The following is a 24,437-nucleotide window of genomic DNA, read 5'->3' as shown; positions in this document are numbered from 1 at the left end:
GCCTTTGTCTCTTCTTTTTGTTATTATTTTTAAATTTACATACTTAAAACTAAAATTTTTTGCATACAGTACATACCACCACCACAATCAGGATACAGAATAGTTTCATCACCCAAAAAAACTCCCTGTCTTGCCCCTTTGTAGTCATAGCCTCACCCACCCCTAACCTCTGGCAAATACTGATCTCTTCTTTATCCTTATAGTTTTGCTTTTACAGAATGTCATACAGGTAGAATCATGCAGAGTGTAAACTTTTGAGATTGACTTCTTCCATTCAACTTATTGCCTTTGAGACTCATTCGTGTTTTTGCATGTATCAATAGTTTCCTCTTTTTAAAAGCTGCATTGCCCATCCCACAATTGAGGGACATTTGGATTGTTTCCACTTTTGGTTATTATGACTAATGCTGCTGTGAACATTTGTGTATGGGTTTTAGTGTAAACATACCTTTTCATTCCTAGTAAGACAATCCCAATTTTCAATGGGATTGTTGGGTCATATGTTTAACTCTATAAGAAACTGACAATTTGTTTTCCAGGGTGGCCGTATCACTTTGTATATCCACCATTAATGTGTGAGAGCTCTAATAGCTCTGCAACCTGGACATAACTTGATATTTTCAGGTTTTTTGTTTTGTTTTCTAGCTATCCTAATAGATGTGTAATGGCTTCCCCTCTCATGTGGAGCCTCCCTTGCCCCCCACCCTCACTTCCCAGTCTGGATCCATTCCTTCTCTGCCCCTCCATCAGATCACTTAGCTCACAGGACTGAAACATTTCTTTGTGCTTCCCTCTCCCCTGAACCCATCATTTTCTCCTGCCACACGTACATACACACAGGCACACACGAGCAGCCTCACTGGACTGGGTCTAGACTAGGCAGGGTCTAGGTTATTTATTTTAGTGTCTTCTGCCCTTGCTCAGCATCTGCATAAAAGCAGATGTTTTCTGAATGAACACATGAATGAATGAATGAATGAATGGTCAGGCAGCAGGGAAAGAGGAGTACTAATGCACACTTACACAGAGATTATGAGTTCCCTTTTAGTGACCTTCTAGATATGCTATCCAAGAATTCCTAAGGAGCTTGGGAGTAAGACTCCACCCCTGCCCAAAGGAGATGCATGTTCATTTGGAACCAGTCAAGGCATGGAGACCTGAGTGAGGCCTTACTGTTTCCTGACCTTCCCTTGTCCCTCCCGTTCCCTCAAACACCTCCCCCCAGGATTGACCAATTGCTATCAAACAAGCCAGGCACCTTCCTGCTCCCATCCAGCAAGCAGCTATGGAGCCAATAGGCCCAGCTCTGGGGACAACGGTGTGAGCATAGGAGAACCCAAGGCATGTATCCCAGGCACCAAACCCCAGGCCACTTCCAAGAGTTTGGTGGAGAGTCCACAAAGAACAGGGCAGCCTGGCGGTTACCCACAAACCATTGTTCCCACCCTCACTCTGGGCCAGGGAATGCACCCCATGCTTCCTGGATGGAAACACTTCAGCAAAGACAGCCCCAGCTCACAGCAACCAGGTCTCAGGCAAACCTGATTCCCTCTGTGCCTCCCATGGGCACCGCAGGGGTGGGGTGGGGTGGGGGGCTGGGCCTCCCATGCCTGTCCTGAGGGGATTGTCAGGATCTTTGAGTCCGACCTGTGGCACATTTCTCTGACAGGGCCCTGAAACAGAGGGCAAGGAACTAATTTCTGGGTGAAGCCTATCTTCCCAACTGTTTTTGGACCAACCCCTTGTTTGGCCTGACAGGGACCACTGGATTGTTTAAAACCCAGCCCTGTGCAGGGCCTGAGTGGTATATCCAACAGGAACTGCAAGCACGGGTGCCTCAAGGGCGGGAGAGATGGTGTCCAATTCCCTCACAGGCTCCAAGGGCTGGATTTCAGGGCTCTTAGATCTGATTGCAAAACCAGTTTAATCTCTTTTCTGTCTGAGCCTGAGAACCTGAGGAACACACTCGGGCCTTCCACAGGGAGAGTTGCTGGGGCACCCCAGTATCAGAACCTTGGAGGCCTGTGGCCTTCCGGGGCTGCATTCTCATCTGGTCAGCATTCAGCAAGGAGGTCCCACAGACACACGATGGGGCAAACTCCTCCTGCAGGCTGCATTTCTCCTGCCTGGTGGGAAGAGAGACTTAAAGCAGCAAGAAAACTATTTTTGAATAGTATCTGTTTATACTTGACCACACTAAGAGACGTGTCCCAGAAGCATAACCTGGATTGCTACTGAATCAAAGATATCCGTGACTTCATTACCATTCATTTTAGGTCCTGACAGAAAGAAAACAGATTTTTGTGGGTTCTCAGTAAAAACCCCCATTCTTATAGCACCTCTGAGGCACCAAGTGTTTTCACTTCTGATTCTAACCCGCTTTACTGATGAGGGGCCAAGGGCCCAGAGCGCTGGAGGGTCACCCAGAGTCACACAGTGGCCCAGGCTGGCACCAACCTTGCTGTGATTTCAAACCCTGTGCCTTTTCTCCGCAGCTCCAAGCTGCACCAATCCCTCAAGGTATGAAGAGGCCGCAGTGTTTGTGATGGAACCTGCATGGTGGGAGAGCCAGGAGACCTGAGCTCTGCCCCAGCAGTGAGCGACCTGGAGTTAGTCACACCCCTGCTCTGGCCTCAGGCCCTTCACTGAAGTCTTAAGCCCTGAGTCTTAACCTCCAGGCATTTTAGCTGTCGGTTCTTCTTCCGAGGAGGACTGACCCATCTGTGAGTTCTCCTGGAACCCCCTCTCCTATCCCTGCCTGCCTGAGGACAGACACTGCACAGGGTGAAGACAGACAGGAGAAACTCCTGCCCTCAGGGCAGTTTGGGCCTCTGAGGGTAGTTGCCATAAAATGTTTGGTAGAGGAGAAGACTGAAGTGTCTCCAACTTCTGAGTTTGCTGATTTCCACTTAACTGTACACCCAGAACTCCATTTCCACAGACGATCAGAAACTGGCCACACGCTATTGGAAACAGTCTCAAACTGGACAAAACTTAAATGTTCACAGACAGGAAAATGTTTATGAAAATCATGATACCATGCATTGAAAGTATGCTTATGAAGGTATTTAAAGATTTAGACATGTAAACATGCTTATTGATATAAAGTGATGTAAAACAAATCACACAGCAAAACTGCATGTTTGGTATAATTTCTTAACTCTTTAAAATAATATTCAGGGAGAGAAGGAAATGCACCAAAATGATAATCATGGCTACCCATAGAAGTTGGCAGTAAAGCTGTTTTATAAATATACATATATATAGATATATATACACACACACACCCACACACACACATACACCCACACACACACATACACCCACACCCACACAAACACATGCATATACATACATATATTTTCCCCCCAAGAATCAGGAGGAAAACTTTTTTTTTCTTAAGTTGGCAGTAATAGTCTTAACTTCTTCTAACAATATTTTTTTACTGAAGAAGTTCAGAGTTATGGGCACCCATTGAGCCTCCCACCATTGTCCAAGGAAGGAGGTAGCAAGTGACCCAGTCTTAACTTCAGAAATACACACACCAAGCCCTGGTAGGAACTCACATCCTCATCAGGATAATAAAAAATGTCCCCACAGGTCCTTCAGCTCATTGTCCACTTTTTCAAAAAGATACATAAGGATTCCAGATGTTTAGCTTTATATTTCTAACCCAGGATTTGCCACCTTGTATTCCTTGAATCAGTAATATGATGGTCTCACCAGAAAAGTCTTAATAAGGAATTATTGGATAAAGGATACCATATTCACACAAGTTTGGGAGGTTTCAATCTCAGTTAAATGAATTAAGAGATTTCTCTTGGGAGGACCCTCCAGGAAGAGCTCTTAGCAGGCATCATTTCCTAATCTAATTTCACCAAAACCTCCTATTTTATATCTATCTAAAAGAATGAAGGTTCTACAGATGTGGGGATATCTCGGGAAGTGCAGCTTAGAGCCCCAGCCTTCTCCATTCCCTCAGCCTTCTAGCCACCACTGGCTGCACCAGGAGAGTCTTAAAAATCCCCTGGTTCAGTTTCCACACTGGATTTGGTCTGGGTTTCAGTCAGGGCTAAGAACCACTTCTTCCTCCCACCCTTTCGGTTGTCCATGTTGGGGAGAGATCAGTAGCAAGGTTGGGATCCAACCTCAGAATTGTTTACACATGACTGACTTTTGGAGCTAAATGGCACCTAGAAGGACATCTGGTTTAATTCCTCATTTTACAGAAGAGAAAACTGAAGCCCCCAAAGGATTGGGCTCTCTGCTTCCTACCATGCTGTTTCCATGGTATCAGGCTGCCCCGAGGGCCCTCGGGTCTGTGGGCTACAGAGCCCTTCGTTGGAGAGAAGAAGCAAAGGAGACCCTTCAGATCCCCAAGGCCATTTCACTGACAGAGGTTGCCCACTGCCCCTCTGACTCAAGTTCTCTTCCAGGCACAGCCTGAGAATCTGGGATGTGAAGCCAGGAGGCCGTGCTGCCTCACGGAAACAGGAATCTCATACTGGCAGAGGGGCGATAAACCCATGCTCCCTTAGCCCACAAGCAGAAGGTGGGTACAAGTCTCCTTCAGGAGGCTGGTGGGGCTCTGCCACAAACTCCTTTAAATCTGGGAGATCCTGCCCACTGGTACTGCCCCTCTGCATGGATGGCCTTGGCCCTCATTTTTTTGAAGTAAAAATCTCCATGCTTTTCAGTTTCCAATTCAGTACCTATGATCACTCACCCTTTTCAGTCATGAGATTCCATTATTTCTTTCTCTTTAGTGGTTTTGAAGAAAAATCAGAAGAGAGTGTTGAAGAAGGTCATACACACACGTGAACCCCAAAACCCTCACCCCACCCTCCCACCTACCCCCCAACACACACACACAGCTTCACATGTACCCTTCCCTGAGCCCCCAGCTCCTGTTGACCAGCCCTTGGCCACAGGTCTCAACACTGGCCATGCCGCCCTTGCACACATGAGCTGTTCCCATAGAGACCCTACCCCCTCCAGGGAAGTCTGTAAGTGCTCTTCTAAACCTCACATCCATTGTTAAACTGCTGGAGAAGTAGCTGAGGTGGGCCCCCATCTGCCCTCTGTGAACTTGTTGGGTGAGCCCCTGTGCGTTCCTTCAGAGTTCAACCTCATCCTAGAGGATAATACACAAGGGAGATGAACTGCAGGAACAGGATGGGGGTGGGAGTGAAGGCTACAGGGAACCCCCACCCCAAGCAGGGCTAAATCTGCCACCAGTCCGGAGGGAAGCCCCTTTCCTAGGGTTACGCATGTGTTTAGCGAAGTCACCTGGGCCACAGTCTCAAAGGGTTTCTCTTTTCTGTTTGTGTCTGTGAGGTTTATCAATGGAAGAGTGACATCCACAAGGTACCCAGCTTCTCTATTACAACCCAGACCAACCACGTCTGCCTGATAGCCCCAGAGGGATGTGGTCCTGTCCAGGAAGTGGAAGGAAGTGGGACACTGGGAGCAAGAGGATAAACAGATGAACTTTACAAGTGTGAATTTAACACTGCAGTAATAAATGTAAGGCATTATTATTAATAGGAAATAGAATATAAAATGCTATAGATTATACCAAATTCACAAGCATTTTTGAGAGAAAAAGAAAAGTAACTTCAAAGTCTTCTCATCATCGGAGGCTGCCTTAGGTGCTCTGCGAAATTCTCCGCCCCTCTCTCTACCCTGTGTGTGTTGCCTGAGAGTTTGCCGAGCGCGGGGCGTGAGTTATGGTTCAGCCAGAGCGTGCTGGCCCGCAACGAAAGCTCCCTTATCACTGTCCTTCCCGCCAAGGACTGCAGCAAAGCTGATGCCCCAGGTCCTTGGTGCAGCAATGAAAGATCACCTCTGCCCCCGCAACCTTCGGGGAGCAATTCACGCTCTAGGAGGCTGCGAAGGTTCCGCGTGTCCAGAACCTGAGCGCGCTTCCCGCAGCCACCTGTCCGGATGCCCACTCCACTCGCTGCCGCTCGCCCGCCCGCGCGTTCCCTCGCGCGCATTCCCTCCCGCGATTCCTACCATGTCCCTTGCGGTGGCCGGGCCAGCTCCTTGCGCGCTCAGCCGACTTGAGGGCTCATCTCGCTGCTTCTGGCTGCCCCGGCTCCTTTCCTCGCCGGGCTTCTAAGGACGCGCGGCTGCACTCGACTCAGGTTTCCCGGACCGAAGGTGCACAGCGTCCCCGCAGACACGTGGCCTCGCCCCAACTCCAGGGCGTTGGGTGATCGCCGGGATGCTGGGAGTTGTCAGAGGTCTGGAAGGATGCACGCGTAATCTGTGGGGTCTGCAAGGATCTTCGGTGCTGTAGGCTCCCTCCTGCAGTCGCAAGCCTCGGCGATCTGTCCCGGACTTTTGCAGAGTTTGCAAAGTCCCTGCCGCGCGTCCCGGCCCAGCCTCGCCACTCCCTCGAAAGCGCGGGAGGGGGGAACTCCTTTCACAATAAAAGCCCTGCCCCGGGCCTCGGGAGCCGCAGTCGCCTGCAGCAAAGGCCCAGGTGCGAAAAGGGAAGCGGTCCCGCCCTGCCCGCTCCGCCAGTGGTGCCAAGGCAGGACAGAGAGGGGCGCAGCGCACGGGCGCAGCGCCTAGCCAGGGTCGGGCTTCCAGAGCGTGCGCATCCACGGTGAGCTGCGGCAACACGGAGCCCTCTTCGCCGAAACTACCACCCTCCCCTGCAAAATCTGAGGAAAGTCTTTTTCACTGAAACCTCCTCACCTTGTTTGGGCTGAGTCCCCAGGGTAGTTTGGAAGGAAACACGGGAGGAAAATCCGTTGACCACATATAGTTATTAACAATGAATAGTTTTCCCCCTTCAGAATTAGTCACTGCTTAAGTCACTGCAGTAAAGGCAGATACGGATCCCTCCAATCATGAAAGCACAGAGGGTGCCACCGTGTCTCCTGGGTCACTCATGGCCAGCTGTGGTGGGTCAGGGCAGGACCCAAGAGTCTACATGCCTGGCTACTCTGAGACAGGTGTGGGGAGATTACTGGGCTCTGAGTTCAGAGCCCTGGAATAGGGCTGTTAATAGCTAGGTGACCTTCTACCAGTCCCTCCACCTCTTTGAGCACTTGTGTCTCTCAGTAGCCAAACTTTTGGACTTTGGGATTCTTAAGAGCCTGTAGGCAATGGGTGGAGATAGGGGCAGAGTCAGCAATGGGGTGCCTTAAGAGAATTTGAGGACGGGGCTGAAAATTTATCCTATAAGATTGAATGTATCAGGAATCATCATTAGAAAGATGGAAATGGGTGTCTTCCCGAGTCATTTGCTGCAGAATGATTTGAGAGTGTCTGATGATAATGCTCCTAGAGGATCCCCTTAAACTACAAATGTGAGGGGGCAGATGGAAGGGAAAATTTACATTCCAGATGCTTTCCATAGGTATTTCATTTAATCACCATAAACAATCCCAAGAAGGAAACTTTATTATCACCATTTTACAAATGAGGAAACTGAGTATTAGGGGGTTGAAGTGACTTGTCTGAGATCATATAGCCAGTAAGTAGTTTAACAAACCCAAGTCTATTTGTTAGACCATGAGACAAAAAGGAAGATATTGGTAAGACGGAAACTGGAAGCAGGATAAAGTACAGAAGACTGCAGCTTGTTTGTGCATAGGACACAGAATTTGAGTGCTGGATGAGGAATGTGAGGAGAGAGGGGAGTGGGATGGTACAAACTTTTCAGTGTCTTATCCAGACATCTAGAGAGACAATGTGGTCTTTTGTGCCTCCTTTTCTGACTGCAACCCTCATTAAGATGTACATTTTATGTTGTGACCCTTTACATAAAAAATGTATATGCATATGCATATACAGATTACATATAGCAAGAGTTTTATAAACTATTACTATAATACTCTAATATTTTATATTCTATTCATTTAAATTTTAATGGTAGAAAATAATTGAAAGCAGGGACTTGAAAGATATTTGTACACTGATGTTCATAGCAGCATTAGTCACAAATGGTAGATGAAACCAAGTGTCAACAGATGAATGGATAAACAAAATTTGGTAAATACATACAATGAAATATTATGCAGCCATAAAAAGGAATGAAGTTCTGATACATGAGACAACATGGATGGACCTTGAAGACATCATGTTGAGAGAAATAAGCCAGACACAAAAGAACAATATGATCTCACTGATGAAATAATTAGAATATGCAGATTCATAGAGTCAGAAATTGGAATACAGTTTACCAGGGACAGGGGTGGGGTGGGGAATGGGAAATGCTTAATGGGTATAGAGTTTCTGTTTCTGGTAATTGAAAAGTTTTGGTAGTGGATGATGGTGATGGTAGCACAACACCGTGAATGTAATTAACCCATTGAACTGTACACTTGAAAGTGGTTAAAAAGGGAAATTTTAGGTTGTATATATGTTGCCATAATTTTTTAAAAGATTAATAATGGTCTCAAATAACTAAATTTATTTCATTAATATGTACTAATAAATGCAGTTTGGAAAACACTGTATTAGAGAGTGGAAAAAAAGATATTTCTTTAGATTGATGTTTTCCAAGGGTTTTTGTTGTTGTTGTTGGTGGTGGTGGTGGTGTTCTATAGAGCATAAGTATCTATTATATATAAAAAGAATTTAAATGCCAGGGTCTCTATTGGTCAAGTTTGGGAACACTGAGCACAAAAAGGGTTAAACGGATTTTTTTTTTTTCAGTAGGACTTGTCAGAGCTTTTGATGCTTATGTGCATTGAGACTGTCTGTGACAAGAGGAGAGTACCCAGTGTTTCCCAGGCTTACTGGATATAGAATTCTTTTCCAGGAGAAGCAGCTCTGGAGACTTAAATTCCATTGGACACACTTTGGGAAAAGCTGCTCCAGGATCCAGCCCAGCCAAATGAAATGTCACTTAAGGACAGACAGTCAAAACCACACACACAGCAATCAGGTTCCCAAGCTCATTTTGTTCATGTGATACTCTGCTCAGATAAGAAAGTGTCCAATAAGTGTAGGAATTTCTTTTGTAAATGAACCACTGCCACCTAACCAGATTGAATGAGAGCAGTCAGTACTCCAGGAATGACCACAGCTGGGTAAGCAGGAAAAAATTGAGTTCTGGACCTACAAAGCTAAGACCTACCCCAAATCTGCAAAGACTCTAACAAGGCCCTGCACTTCACAGGATCCTAAAAAAAAAGTACACTTCCCTTTCTTTACTAACTCCTCACTGACATTGATTCCTTCCAGCTCTGAAATCCTCTAATTCATATCACTGGTCCATTTCATTTTAGATGTGACAATTTACTTCCCGGGTAACATACTTCTCCAAAGAACTGAGCTGGTCACTCTGTGACCCAGGACATCTACCATGTCGACAATCCTTGTCATGCTCTTTCTAGTTCCCTGCCCTCCTGCTTCTTCACTCTCCCTCCATACATTCATCGAGGGGACATTTGCTTGTAATGTGCCAAGGCCCCATGTTTGGCGCTGAATATCAAGAATGATTAAGCTCTTTTTCACTTCAATTATTATTCTTGTTATTTGTGTGTGTGTGGTAATGAAGGTGTCAGGGATTGATTTTGGTGATGAATGCACAACAATGTAATGGTACTGTGAACAATCGAATGTACGATTTGTTTTGTATGACTGCATGGTATGTGAATATATCTCAATAAAATGAATATTTAAAAAAAGATTGATTAAGAGGTACTGTGGTAGAAAATTGTTTGGCAGTTATCTACTAAAACTAAACATACATGTGCCCTGTGACCCAGCAAATCCACTCCTAGGCCTGTACCCAACAGAAACGCTGCACATGTTCACCAAAAGACATGTACAAGAATGTGCAGACGCATTATTGACAGTGGTCCCAAACTGAAAACAACCCAAATATCCAACAACTGTAGAAAAGATAAGTAAATTCTGGTATATTCACACAATGGAGTGTTTTACAGCAATGGGAATTAATGACCTAAAACTACATTCAAACATTCTGTTGAGGGAAAGAAACCAGCCACAAAGGTCGGTCTACTGGGTGATTCCATTTATATGAAGTACACAAACAGGCAAAGCTAATTTATGTTTTTAGAAGTCAGGCAAGTGCCTTCCCTGGGGGTGGGTAATGACTGGGAAGGGAATGTGAGGGAGGCTTTTGTGGTGCTGGTGGTGTTTTGTTTCTCAATCAGGCTACTGATTTCACCAATGAAAATTCATCAAACTTTAATACTTACAATGTGTATACTTTTCTGTATGTATGTTAAATTTCAATAAAAACCAATATAAAACAAAAATTAAGGCATACTGTCCCTTCAGAGGACTCATAGTCTATATCAGTGGGCACGAAACTTTTTTGATTGTTCATCTCAGCAGTGACAAGTGTTTGAGTACACCCTCCAAGTTATAGAGGTATAGCACCTTATACCAACAATATAAACATGCACCAAAAAACCATGAACGCCTATGATAAAAATAAATGGAAATAAAAATTTTAATGTTTGCTTGCCATAACCCAGGGGATCATTCTTTACAATATCTGGGCTACTCACTTCCCATTCTAAAGAGCAGTGGTCAGTCAGATGGGAGAGCCTAACAGATAAACATGCCAGTGCAATAAGAGATGATATGGTCACTGCCAAGAATTTGACCTTCTCCCTCCTTCTCCCCAAGAAAGGCCTGTATGGGGGACAGGGCCTGCCTGCAGAGTGCTGGGGGTACTCGTCCTCATACCCCCCACACACCATGCACACATATGTACCAATGGATGTCTTAGATCTCTTAATTATGCAGAGATCTCTGCTGTAATGGAGATTAGGGGAGGCTATGTTTCCAAGAAGCTGAATTATTGAAGTCACTAGAGCTGTTCACCAGCATCTAGCTCTCCATCTTCCAGACAATGGGTAGGATATACTTCTTCATCCCATTTGTATGGCCACATTACTAGCTTTGGTCTATAAGAACCGGTGCATGACTGACCACTTTCCTTCTCTTCCGCAGCGACAGCAAAAGCACTTGCCAAGATGGAACCTCCGTCAGCCTGGGTCTTTGAATGATTGTGATAAGCAGAGTCCCCATGAGCCCTCACTAGATGTGACAGTGAGTGAGAAATAAATTTACTGTGTTAAGCCATTAAGATTTGGGGATTGTTTGTTACCTCAGCATAACCTAGCCCATCCTGATCATGTGAATAAAATTGTTTTTATGAAGAGTTGCTTGAAAAGAATCACAAATCAGATAGATTTTATCACTCTACTGCTCAAAACCTCCCATGGCTTCCCATCTCCCTCACAGTAATCCTCCAAGTCTAAACAGGCTACAAGTCTTTCCATACTCTGACCCACATTGCTCCTCCATCATCACCTGCATCGCCTCTCACGCTCACAGTGCTCCAGGATACACTCACCTCTTTATTGTTCCTTGTACACTCGAGGCACTATTCCATCTCAGGACCTTTGTACTTGCTATTTCCTGTGCCTGAAAAGCCCTCGATTTCCCCATGGTTTGCTCCCTCATCTCCTCCAAGTCTTTGCTCACATGTTACCTCCTTAGTGAGGCCTTCCCTGACCACCCTATTTAAGATTGCATACTCCATCTCCCTTCAGTTTTATTTTGTGGCTTTTGTTTTTTTGTTTGTTTGTTTGTTTTTTCTGAACTAGACAACTTCTTGGAAGCTCTGAAAGGGTTTAACAAACCCCTCCTTTCTGAGAAGCAGCCCTTCATATATTACTTACGTTCAGAATTTCATCTGACTGGCAGTTGGCTGCTCCTAGGTTGCTAGCAAGACTTCTGGTTTCACGGTGGAACTTGCAAGAAGGAAAACACTCACTGACACAAGTTGGTGCTAGTGAAGAATATTTTATTATTTCCACCAGAGGGTACTTTCTACTTTATCAGGAGCGAGTCTATCTTTACCTTTCATCAGTTGTAAGGAGTCAGATTTCCAATTTGCGCTAATGTTTTGGAGCTTCTTATAAATTGGTACCCCAGGCATATGTTCACCTGTTCCATTCTTTAATATGATTCTACATCTGACTCCATCCCAGATTTACTGAACCAAAATTTCCAAGGCTGAGAATCTGTATAATTCTAAAGCACAGACACGATTGATAACTGCTGAGCTAAGCAATTTCTCTTCCTAGGCTCTTATGTCCAAACAGCAGTCCTAAATGACACTGTAATCTCTTTCCTTCTGCCTAGTCTCATTGCCACTTAATTGGCTCAAACTGTGATCACTACTCACAGCACTCTCAGAGAACCTCCAACTTGTCTTCCAGGCTCTACTTTTGCCCCCTCCAATTTGCCCAACGTATCACTGGCAAAATAAAAATGTAGGCTTGCTATTGATCTGCTCTCCAGAACTATCAGGATTAAATGCAAATTCCTCAGCATGGTTTTCAGGGTCCTTCAGGGTTTGACTTCTGATTACCTCTCCAGGCCTCTTACACACTTCTAAACCTTCTCACCTGCAATTCTCACCATCTCAAAGCCTTTTCTTCATACACTCCTATTTCCAACCTGACCTATCTCCCTCCTGAAGACCCAGCACAGTAGTTCCCTGAAGTTACTCTGTTGCAAGTATTACCTTGTTTGACTCTCTCATGGACTTTGAACTCCCTGCAGGAAGGAACTACTCTGAGCCTTCTGTTCCATCTGCCTAGCACCAATAGCTGTTCAGTATTCTGAATAACAGCTATTCAGTAAACGAGACAGAAGACTGGGGTCCAGTGCTGAATGTACCACTCACAAAGCAGGGATCTCAGTAAAGCAACTTTTCCTCCACTGGCTTCAAGTTCCTCATCTGATAAATAAGGACCATCATTCGCACCTCCCTGAGTTTTTGGAAACCATGTAATGTGTTCATATAAATCACATCACCCAGAGCAGGGCCTGTCTCATGGTAACATGTACAAAAACATTTGTTAAATCTATGAATGAATGAATGAATGAATGAATGAATGAAGAAACCTCCTTTGAGGCAGAGACTACAAGCATCCAGTTTGCATCTGTCTTTTTTCTTCACTCACTGAACCCTTATGTTTTAGGGGGCAACAGTGTACTTGGCAAAAAAAAAAAAAAATTATATATTTCACAACCTTACTTGCAAAAAGGGCCAATGAGAATTAAATGAAAGTTATTGGGTGGATCCCACAGAAACCTCTTAAAGGGCGCCGAGTTCTTTTAGATTATTACTCAGCAAATATTCCCTCCCCTTCCTCCCACTGTTAGCAGAGCATGTATCTTTACTCCATTGTTACTGAGGTTGGTCATGGACTCACTTTGACCAAACAGAGGCATTATTTGTGCTTGGGCATTTTGCATGGCTTTACATTCTGATGATTCACCATGAGAAGAACAAGCCCTGTGTAGCTACTGACCCTCCAGTCTGAGCCCCAGAATGAGACACACGGGACAGACTTGAACCTAACCCACTGTGAAGAACAAGACTAGCCACCCAGCAGAGCCACCCAGCTGAGCCCACTCTGAATCAACCAAATCACAGTTGATCTCCAGACCCATGGGCATGAGAATAAATGCTTACTGTTGAACACCACTGAAGTTTGGAGAGTTTTGTTACACAGCATTATTGCAATAAATGCTGACTCTTACAGATAGGATGGCCATATTTTTAGAGTCAACCCAGTACAAAAAGCCTACTGGACCAAAAAAGCCACACCATACAAAACAAACACCTCCCATAATAATATAATACATGATAAATAGTTGCACATATTTGTATTATCACTTTGACATAAAATGTGGAAATGGGTGTGTTCTGGTTTGCTAATGCTGCAGTTTTGCAAAACATCAGAAATGGATTGGCTTTTAAAAAGGGGGTTTATTTGATTACACAGTTACAGTCTTAAGGCCACAAAGTGTCCGAGGTAAGGCATCAACAATTGGGTACCTTCACTGGAGAAAGGCTATTGGCATCTGGAAAACCTCTGTTAGCTGGGAAGGCACATGGCTGGCATCTGCTTGCTCTTAGGTTGCATTTCAGCTCCTCTCTCTCAGCTCCTGTGCGTTCTTCAAAGTGTCCCTTGTGACTGCAGCTAGCTATGAGCTAACAAAACTTTTAATTGATTTAGAAGTATATGTTTGTTTCATCTCAGACTTGGAACATTTAATCTCCATATGTGCTTTTGCTTCTCTTTCTCCACCATGCTCAATCCCCAATTTTTTCTGCATAGTGTAGAGTATCTTCGTTTGGGTTCTTTACTCCCTAATCCAGTTGTATGTGCACTTCCATCTGTCCTTAAAATAAGTTGTTTAGCCTTCTTTTTCGGTGGTGTGTGGATCAGTATTAGTATTAGTGTTATTATTAGCATTAGTATGCTAATAGTTCTCATTTTCATTATTTGAACCCTTAGAAAACATGATCATAAACTCACAATGTTAAAATTAACAGCATGCACACAACTATGGCCAACTGATTTTCAATAAGAGTGCCAAGTCCATTCAATGGGGAAAGAATAGTCTCTTCAACAAACAGTGCTGAGAAAACCCCATATCCACATGTAGAAGAATGAAATTGGTTCCCAGTCTCATGCTACATACAAAATTAACTCAAAATGGATCAAGGACCTAAATATATGAGCTAAAACCATAAAACTTTTGGAAGAAAACATAGGCGAAAATCTTTAGGACCTTGTATTAGGCAATGGATTCTTAGATATGACATCAAATGCATGAATGACAAAAGAAAATGTACATAAATTGGACTTCATCAAAATTAAAAACTTTTGTGTTTTTAAGTACATTTTTGAGAAAATGAAAAGACAACCTACAGAATGGGAGAAAATATCTGGAAATCATTTATCTGATCAGGGTTTATTATTCAGAATATAAAGAGAACTCCTTACAACTCAACAACAGAAAGAAACCCAATTTAAAAATGGGCAAAAACTTGAATAGATATTTCTCCAAAGAAGATACACAAATGACCAATAAGGACATGAAAACATACTCAACTTTATTAACCATTAGAAAAATGCAAATCAAAACCACAAAGAGATACCACTTCACACCCACAATGACTACTATTTTAAAATGGAAAATAAGTGTTGGCAAGGATGTGGAAAAGTAGAAACCCTTGTACATTGTTGGTAGGAATGTAAGATGGAGCAACCACTGTGGAAAACAGTTTGGCAGTTCCTCAGAAAATTAAAAATAGAATTATCATATAACCTGGCAATCTCACTTCTAGGTATATACCCCCCAAAATTGAAAACAAGCACTCAAACAGATACTTGTACACCAATATCCATAGTGGCATTATTCACTATAGCCACAGATGGAAACAACTGAAGTGTCCATCCACATATGAAAGGGTAAACAAAATGTGCTGTATATATAATGGAATACTATTCAGCCAAAAAAAGGAATGAAGCTCTGACACAACATGGATGAACCTCAAAGACATCATATTGAATACAATAAGCCAGACACAAAAGTACAAAAAACATACAATTCCACTTATATGGAAAGGTATATAAGGAAATACCTTGAAAAAGAAAGTAGATTACAGGTTACAATGCAATTGACTAGTGGGGAAGGGGTTTGCAGAGTTATAGCTTAATGAGATCAGAGTTCAGGGTTTCTCTTTGGAGTGATGAAAAAGTTTTAGTAATGGATGGTGGTAATGGTAGCACAAGATTGTGAATATAATTAATATCACACATGAGACTGGTCAAATGGTAAATTTTGTGTCATATATATGCTACCACAATTAAAAATAAACAAATTAAACTAGACTATCTCAATTCAAAGCTGAATATTAATCCAGAGACAAAATCAAACAGTTAACACTCACAGTTACAGCACACTTAAGTTGCACAGTTAAGTCACATAACCCAGAGTGATGCTACAATGGCTTTTTCATTATTGTGAACCACGAAGCATGGTTGCCAGCATCAATGATCAAGACAAAAATAAGCAACAGCAATTACAGAAGGTAAACAATCTATATTATATCCATTTGACACTAAAAACAGTGTTGCTTTAAGCTATGGAGGTACAGTAGTTAGACTTGGGTTTATAATTGAGTTTCACAACTTCTTGGCTGTGTAACCTTGGACAAATTTTTGTACCTCTTCAGTCTCAATTTCCTTATCTATAAAATTGGGATAATGTCTACCTCATGAACTTTATTAGAAGATTTTAAATAGATAATGAATGGTAAGGAGTGTAACACTTAGTAGGAGCTCATCCAGTGCTAGCACCCTTTTCTTCCATGCTCATCAAGGCCTTGCTCATAGTGAGTACTCAGTAAAGCTTTGATTATTCTTTTACCTTCTTCCTGAACTCAAGCAACAGTCTAGAGAATGGATGGAAGGCAGCATCAGCTCAACCTGCTTCCTAATGCCAGTCCCAGTCACTTTTTCTCAAGATCCAAGGGACTTTGTTCAGCTTACCACATCATTTAAGGTCTGAAGATGAATCCTGGGAACTCACTATAATGCGTATCCTGAATTCCTCTCACCTGTCAGACAGTGAAGGAATAAAAAGGAAGAAATGCACTGATCTTCAAGGCCGGCAGGCATTATCTGACCCATCCAGGCTTGTCCCAGAATCAAGGATATAAGAAAGGTTTTAAGTAGTGAGGATTTGAAGAAGCAAACAGCACCACCGTGTGGCCAACACACCATATAAAGTTGTCCTATGCCTTGAATCAGCAATAGTTTTTCCTAGCTACTTAGTTAATGCCCTGGCTTCACCAAGATGGAAAAAGAGCTAGGATCAATTCAGGGCAGTGAGCACAGCTGATACAACAAACTGCTCCTCACCAAGAGGACCTGTGGCTATGTGCTTACCTAGACTGTATAGGGCCTCCTAACTTTATAACCAGGCTCTAATTCAACAACCTCCTCTCACGGGCATTTTACAGACCTCAGCTTGAGTAAGCCCCACTGCATTACTATTAACTGCCAGCTCACCTATCAGTGTGATTCATGAAACTATGGTTCTTGCCACAGTTCTTGCCTTTACCATATATGGCTGTCTATCTACTTGTGGGTTTTCATGAACAACATGAAGGCAGATGCCATGACTGTCTTATACACAGATATAATCTTAGCACCTATGATGGTTGGGTTCATGTGTCAACTAAGATAGGTGATGGTGACCAGTTTCTGGTCAAGCAAATACTGGCCTAACCATTAATGCAAGGATATTTTGTGACTGGTTAATAAAGCAGAAGGCTGGTTTATTAAATCCTCAGTCAATTGATTGCATCTGTGGTGATTACATCTACAGTCAATTAAGGGAGTGTCTTCCACAATGAAAGAATACAATCGGTTGGATTTAATCCAATCAGTTGAAGACTTTTAAGGGCGAAAAGAGAACTTTCACCTCTTCTTCAGCTAGCTGGCCTTCCTGGGGAGTTCATCGAAGACCTTCATTGCAGTTGCCAGCTTGCCACCTGCTCTATGGAATTTCGACTTGTGCATCCTGCCCTACAGAATTTGGACTCATGTAACTCCACAGTTGTGTGAGACACTTATAAATCACATTTATAGATTATCTCCTGTTGGTCTGTTTCCCTAGAGAACCCTGACTAATACAGGACCTATCATGATGCTTGGCACAGAGAAAGGGTTTTAATAAATGTTTGTTGGGTGAACCATTGCAAAAGTGAGTGAACCGCTCCAATATCTACTGTATCTGCTAACTGCAGAAGTCATTTCACTCACTCACTCCTTGATTCAAAATGCATTATGTGCCTCCCATGCACCAAGAACTGTGTAAGGGGCTGGTGTGACAAAGATGACTACAACGTGGTCCTCTGCCCACAAAGTTAATGGGGCATATAGTTGTAGAAATGAATAATATGACTAACACTGTGAGAAAGGAATGAGCAAGCTGCTCTTGACACCTGAAGGAGGAAGAATTAAATCTATCTGAATAGATTAAAGATTCCAGGATTTCTGAGCCAGTTGAAGACTTTAGGATTGTTAGGCAAAACTCCCCACCCCCAACATAATCCCCTTGACATTAACCCCTTATCTTACCCTGAACCCCCTAACACCAACTCTTTATCTTACTCTGACGTCAACTCCTCATCTTGCCCTGAGAAAACCAATCCCCTGACATCAACTCCTTACTTCTCTATCTTACCCCAACCCCCCTCCCAAAAGCTATAAAATTGTACTCCCCCCTTTGTTCAGGACTGTTGCCATTCTTTAGCTTCAGCCCACCTGCGTATAAATAAAACTTTCTCCAATTGAGTTTGGTCCCTTCTCTTCTTGGTCAAAAAGGAGAGGAGACAAAATCTCCATCAGAAAGGTCAGAACCAACTTGCCTAATTTCAGCATCAACACTGGCAAATCACCTCTGGGTAAGGAGAAAGTGCCTCCTCTTTCTCTTCCAGCACTCTCTTTCTCTGTTGTCCAGGACAACATTCCTTGCTGAGAGAAGTTTGCCTTTGCCAGGTCCAGAACTCTAGGTACTGGAGTTTCTCCTCACCCTATCTACCCTCTTTCTAATATTACAATACCACCTAGCCGCAGTACAATTACTGTCAGTGTCTGGGCAAGTGAAGTCCCATATATTCAAGCTCTCTCCAACCTGCTTAAGCGCCCCTCCCTCTGCCAAACTTGTGCCTTCTCCTCCATTCCCTTCTCCCAAAACAGCCTACCTCCAAACCCAGCATTTTCTCTCCTCTTCCTCCCAACTCTTTCTTCAATCCTCCCAAAATCCTTCTCCTCAATTCTTCTGGAGCTTCTCACCTAACTCAATCCTCCAGCTTTCACTGCACTGGGCCCTGAGCCCAGCTCCGCTCCTGCCAGAGCTATCACTGCCGCTGCCGCCGCCGCCACAACCCTCGTCCTCATCCCAGCCTATGCAGCCCCTCCTAGCCAAGCTGAAGCTGCTGCTAAACCACAGCCAGGAAACAACCCTTCCCCATCTCCAGATTCCACCTCAACATTTCAAACTTCCTTTCCTTCCCCATAAAAAACTCAATCCTCCCAGCCCCAGCCTGTCCTCTCTTTACAAAAATATCTGAGCCGGGAAGAACCCATTCATATCCATGTTCCCCTCTTTCCTTCTAAAGTTCCCCAAGTTAAACAGCGTCTAGCCACCCCAGACTAACCAAAAAAACTTAATTGACCTAGACATTAAGGTCTTTAACAATAAAGGTGAAAAAAAAAAAAAAAAAAAAGCCCAGCAGGAAAAACTTATTTGGCACTGAAAGAACCCAGAAAACCCTACTAAACCCGAAAGAAAACCACCACGGGGAGCCTGCTTTAAATGCGAACAGCCCAGGCACTGGGCTAAACAATGCCCAAATCCCCGACCTCCCCGCCCCCACCCCAGGCAGTGCCCACTCTTCAGGCAGGAGGGTCATTGGAAGTCCGACTGCCCTCGGGCCTCTCAAAGCACAGAGACATTGTTTGCCCACCCGTCTAAGACCCCCAGCTTTAACCTCCCAGAGTTCCTGAAACTAGCAGCAGAAAACTAAAGGTGTCTGGGAACCACACAAGGACCCACAATAATCACTCACATGGAACCTTGGGTAACTCTCTCAGCGGCAGGTAAGCCAATTTCATTTCTTATAACACAGGAACCACTTAACTCTGCTCTCCCTGAATATAAAGAGCCAAGAAACAAATCCTCAGTCTCAATAGTTGGGGTTAATAGCATAATTTCACAACCTTTAGTTACCCCACTTCTACCTGCTCACTTAACAACCATATATTTACCTACTCATTCCTTATCTTCCCACACTGCCCCACACCAATCCTTAAAAAAGATATCCTAGCTGAGCTAAAAGCCCAAATACTCATCCCCTCTCCTCAAATAGCATCAGGCATCCGTTAACTAAAGTGTTCTAAGTATTTAACATTATTCCAACAAGTTTAATATTGAGGGTAATTGTATGTTGTGAGATGTTTGCTTAAAAACAGTTCCCAAAATTACTTTGATAACTTAAGTGTGTAAGGTAAAAAGGATGTGTTTTATTAAAAGGAAAAAGATAGCAATTTTGTCCTAAATAACTGGTTATTACAGAATGAAGAAGAAAATGTAGTACAAAACCTGAATAGATATAGTAAGTCACAGAAGGTTCGTTGAAAAGGAAATTATGGTCAAAGTTAAGAAAAATTTGATAGGTCTATCTGAAAGCTTTAATACCAAATAATATGCTAATCTCCTCCCCTTTGAAAGCAATTTTAATTCCGCTTTTAACTCCACTCCTCATAATCATCCTACTCCTCATTCTAAAACCTTGTTTCTTACAACTTGTAACCAAGTTTATTCAAAGAACTGTCCAAGTGGTCGATAACATGCTGTTCCTCCAACAAACACACCCTTGTCAGCCACTACCCTGCAACAAAACGTAGGGACAACTCTACGCCCCCCACTAGCCAGAAGCAGATACAGAAGAAGAGATCTGCACCCCACCCCCAGCACCCCTAGAAAATAAAAGAAAAAGCCTGGAATGTTAGGCAAAACTCCCCACCCCCAGCATACCTCCCCCCACCCCAACATCGACCCCTTATCTTATCCTGAACACCCCTAATGTCAACTCCTTACCTTACCCTAAACACCCCTGACATCAAACTTATCTTACCTGACGTCAACTTCTCATCTTATCCTGAGCAAACCAATCCCCTAACATCAACTCCTTACTTCTCTATCTTACACCAACCTCCCTCCTAAAAACTACATAATTGTACTCCCCCTTTGCTCAGGGCTGTCGTGATTCTTTAGCTTTAGCCCACCTGCGCATAAATAAAACTTTCTCCAGTTGAGCTTTGGTCTCTTTTCTCTTTCAAAAAACCTAAAAAGAATGAATTCTCCAGGTGTGCAGTGGGTAAGGGGAAGACAATCTAGCCAAGGGGAACAGAATGTTGATCACGGGGCACAGCAAGATCATTTCTGGACTTCAGAACACAAGCGAGGGTAAAGCACTGCTATAGCACAGAAATCAAGGCAGAAAATTACACTTTCTGTTGGGTGTGAAGGACACAAAAGGTCAGTCTGCCTAAGGGTAGCATTTGGAGGCATGGTGGGGAAGGATAGAAAAAATAAATAAAAACCCAAAACATTCCCAGAAAAATTAACTATGTCTTGGTGATTGAGAATATTCGAACATATTGTCAAAACAACAGCCACTCGTTTTCCTCCCTTGAAATCCCCCAGCAGCTGTTTCTTTTTCTCCTTTCCCCTCTACTTGTACCCTTTCTCAGAATCCCTGTGAGAGTCAGAAGTACCATTGCCTCAGTTAAGTGAAAAAGGGCCTGGGGCATAATGTTTCAGGACCACAAACAGTAGTGTGGGGTCTACTCAGACCATCAGGCCCAGTGCACACCTGAAAGGACAGCCTCAAATTTTATTGAATAAACAAGGCAAAATGGAAAAATTCAGAAGCATATTTAAAAATATGTCTCTCAATAACTGACAGAACAAGCAGACAAAAATTAGTCAAGGTATAAATGATTTGAAGAATACAAAAAAAATAGTGGGTCTGGGGGATCTATAAAGAATGATGCACTCACAGTCTTGCATTTAATATGTCTTAAATGTTTTAAATTACTTCTATTCCCATGTTTTTTAGTAGAATTGTTTCTTAAAACTGCTCCCTGATCTTGGCTCTCCCTGTCAGAACTGTGTATACTCTGTAACATCCTTGGTTGTGGTCATCCAGTTTTCCTAATAACTTTGTTATATGCTATGATAGACTGGAAATGTGAGTATGTAGTGTGTATGATATTAAATTGTGAATTAGTGGGACTTATGATCTAACAGCTTATCAACATTTGAAGATATTGGTACTTGATATCCTCTTAGGGAAAACTTGCCTCCAAATTTTAAGCTGGAAAGTCACAGGAATAACTTTAGAAAAGAATTACAACTACATGGCTTTTTAGATTTTTTTTACACATACATTAGTTGTGTACAAATTGTTCAATAATGTTTGTGTGCTGATCTTCAGAACAACCAATAAAATCTCAATTATGAAAGAAAACAAAAAGCCATCAGTACAGGTCCTGCAATCATTAAAGAGAAAATAAGAGGACATTATTATGGATAACTTTTACCAGCAAATTTGAAATTTTAACAGGAAATGGGAAATTTTTCAAGAAAATATGACTTAAAATGGAAACAAGAAAATGTGAAATAGTTCTCTTAAATAGACTGAATCTGTAATTAACATCTCCCTAAAAATAAATCCCCAGGCTTAGAGGCCTTCAATGGAGATTTTACCAAATAAATATGGAAGAAACAAGGCCAATCTCACACAATGTTTTCCAGAGAATAGAAGAAAAAGGTATATTCCCCCAACTTACAGTAAGGGGCTATCACAACTTTGATGGCAAAACCTGACAAGGACAATATAAGAAAGAAAATTTACAATCCAGTCTCACTCATGGACATGGATACCAAAATCCTATATAAAATATTAGTAAATCAAATATAGCAATATGTGAAAAAGGGGGAGTATTATTCTGCCTTCCACAACACCACTTACAGTAACATAAAAAAATCAACTATCTAGGAATAAATTCATCAGAAGATTTTTAAGATACTATTCACATACTATAAAGCATTATTGAGAAAAATGTATATTAGAAGAATGCAAATTAAAGCCATAATGAGATACCACTATACACCCACCAGAATGTCTAATAGTGATGGTTAGTCATGTGTCAACTTGGCCAGGTGATGGTGTCCAGGTGTCTGGTCAAGCAAGCACTGGCCTAACTGTTACTGCAAGGACATTTTGACTGGTTAATAAACTAGAAGGCTTGTTTATTAAATCATCAGTCAATTGACTGCACCTGCGACTGACTACATCAACAAAGGGTGTGTCTTCCGCAACAGGAGAATTCAATCAGCTGGATTTAATCCAATCAGTTGAAGACTTGTAAGGGAGAGAGTGAGAGAACCTTCACTTTTTCTTCTACTAGCCAGCGTCTCCTGAGGAGTTCATCGAACACCTTCATCAGAGTTGCCAGTTTGCTGCCTGCCGTACAGAATTTGGACTCATGCATCCTGCCCTAAGGAATCTGGACTCATGTATCCCCACAATTGCATGAGACACTTTTATAAAATCTTTTATTTACAGATATCTCCTGTTGGTTCTGTTTCCCTAGAGAACCCTAACTAATACAGGTGTTAATACTGAGTTTTGGAAAGAATGTAGAGCAACAGGAATTCTCATAAACAGCTGGTGAGAGTGTAAATTGAACTGAAAGAGAACATTTTACAGCTGATGAAACACAAAGGAATCCTAAAAATTTAATATTGAGCAGGGTTGTAAAACACAAAAATATATACTGTATATTTCATTTTTATAAAGTTCAAAAAGAGACAAACTAAACTAAGGTGTTTAGATATATACCACATGTGGTAAAATACCAAAAAAAAAAAAAAAAGTGCAACAAAAGGATTTTCATGAAAGTCAGGATAGTGAGGACCATTTGGAGAGAGGGAAAGGATTATAATTAGCAAGAGGCAAGTGGGGGTTTCCAGGGTGCTGGCAATGTTCTTTTTCTTATCTGGGGAGTATGTTTTAGGTGCTTTTACTTTTCCCAATTTATCAATTTTTAAAAAAGGAAACAATTCTACTGTACTTAGTTTAGCACTGAAGGCCTTTTGGTAATGCCAAAGGGCTCAACACACCTTGCCAACCTTATTTCCTAAGTGCTAGTCACCTTCCTGCACTATTTTCTGTGGCTTGGAAATGCTTCCCTCCAGTTTACACATGTCCTAGCCATTTTTAGAGGCTCAGTTTGAATGCCATCTCCATAATGAAACCCTTCTTGATCCTCTGTAGAAAATTATATTATGGGCTATCTTAAGTAATTTCCAAACAATCTCTTTAATTCTATATACCCAACCATTTGTTTAACCAAATTAAAGTTCAACTTGTTAAAACAGGAATAGGAGGACAAATCGTTGACAAAAGGTAAAAATAGAAATGGCTAGCCTCCCTCTCATCCACTTCCCAAGTCAGAAGGCTCTGTACAGTCCAGAAATGTTTCCCCTAGAGATAGATGTGGTTTTTGGTAGATTGGCTCTTCCAGACTGTAGTAGGTTTGCAGGTATCCATTTATCGCATCTTAGAGAGGCAGAATACATTTAGGCCTCAGGCTGCCATCTTAACAGGAGGAATGTAACTCCAGCTGTCATTGCCCCAGTTTATGACCAGGTCTCATGTTTTATAGTGCTTCCTCTCACAGTTCCAACAGAGCAGAATCATTTCTCTATGGCCCCTTCTGTCCCAAGGGATCCTGCCTCATATTTGATTTACTTTCCTAAAACAGGACCAAAGGATAAGGTGTTAACGAGTTCATCCAGTAAGGTGTACTCCCTGGGTGTAGGAAGTCATGTTTATCAATCAGAGCAGTCCTGACCAGGTTGAACTAAATGGCTCAAAATTATTTTTGAATCATGTTATGTTTTGAGTAAAAAGCATACTTCCCAAATTCTGAGCACAGATTTTGTTGAGAGAAGACAAACAAGCAGATTAGATATTG

General features: G+C 42.6%; 1 protein-coding gene across 2 annotated transcripts in view; it reads right to left on the bottom strand.

Annotated features, from left to right (window-relative positions):
• GASK1A (golgi associated kinase 1A) overlaps nucleotides 1-6,335 on the bottom strand; it is a 93,994-nt gene extending 87,659 nt beyond the window's left edge. For both annotated transcript variants that reach the window (XM_037848381.1, XM_037848397.1), the window contains exon 1: nucleotides 6,019-6,335. In XM_037848381.1, the coding sequence (XP_037704309.1) occupies nucleotides 6,019-6,021 (3 nt within the window). In that variant the 5' untranslated portion in view covers nucleotides 6,022-6,335. The remainder of the gene's footprint in view (nucleotides 1-6,018) is intronic.
• Between the last annotated feature and the right edge of the window lie 18,102 nt (nucleotides 6,336-24,437).

This window comes from Choloepus didactylus, chromosome 1 (assembly GCF_015220235.1).
Source record: "Choloepus didactylus isolate mChoDid1 chromosome 1, mChoDid1.pri, whole genome shotgun sequence".
NCBI classification, from domain to species: domain Eukaryota; kingdom Metazoa; phylum Chordata; class Mammalia; order Pilosa; family Megalonychidae; genus Choloepus; species Choloepus didactylus.
The sequence above is the reverse complement of the archived record's forward strand: the minus strand, read 5'-3'. Positions and strand labels throughout refer to the sequence as shown.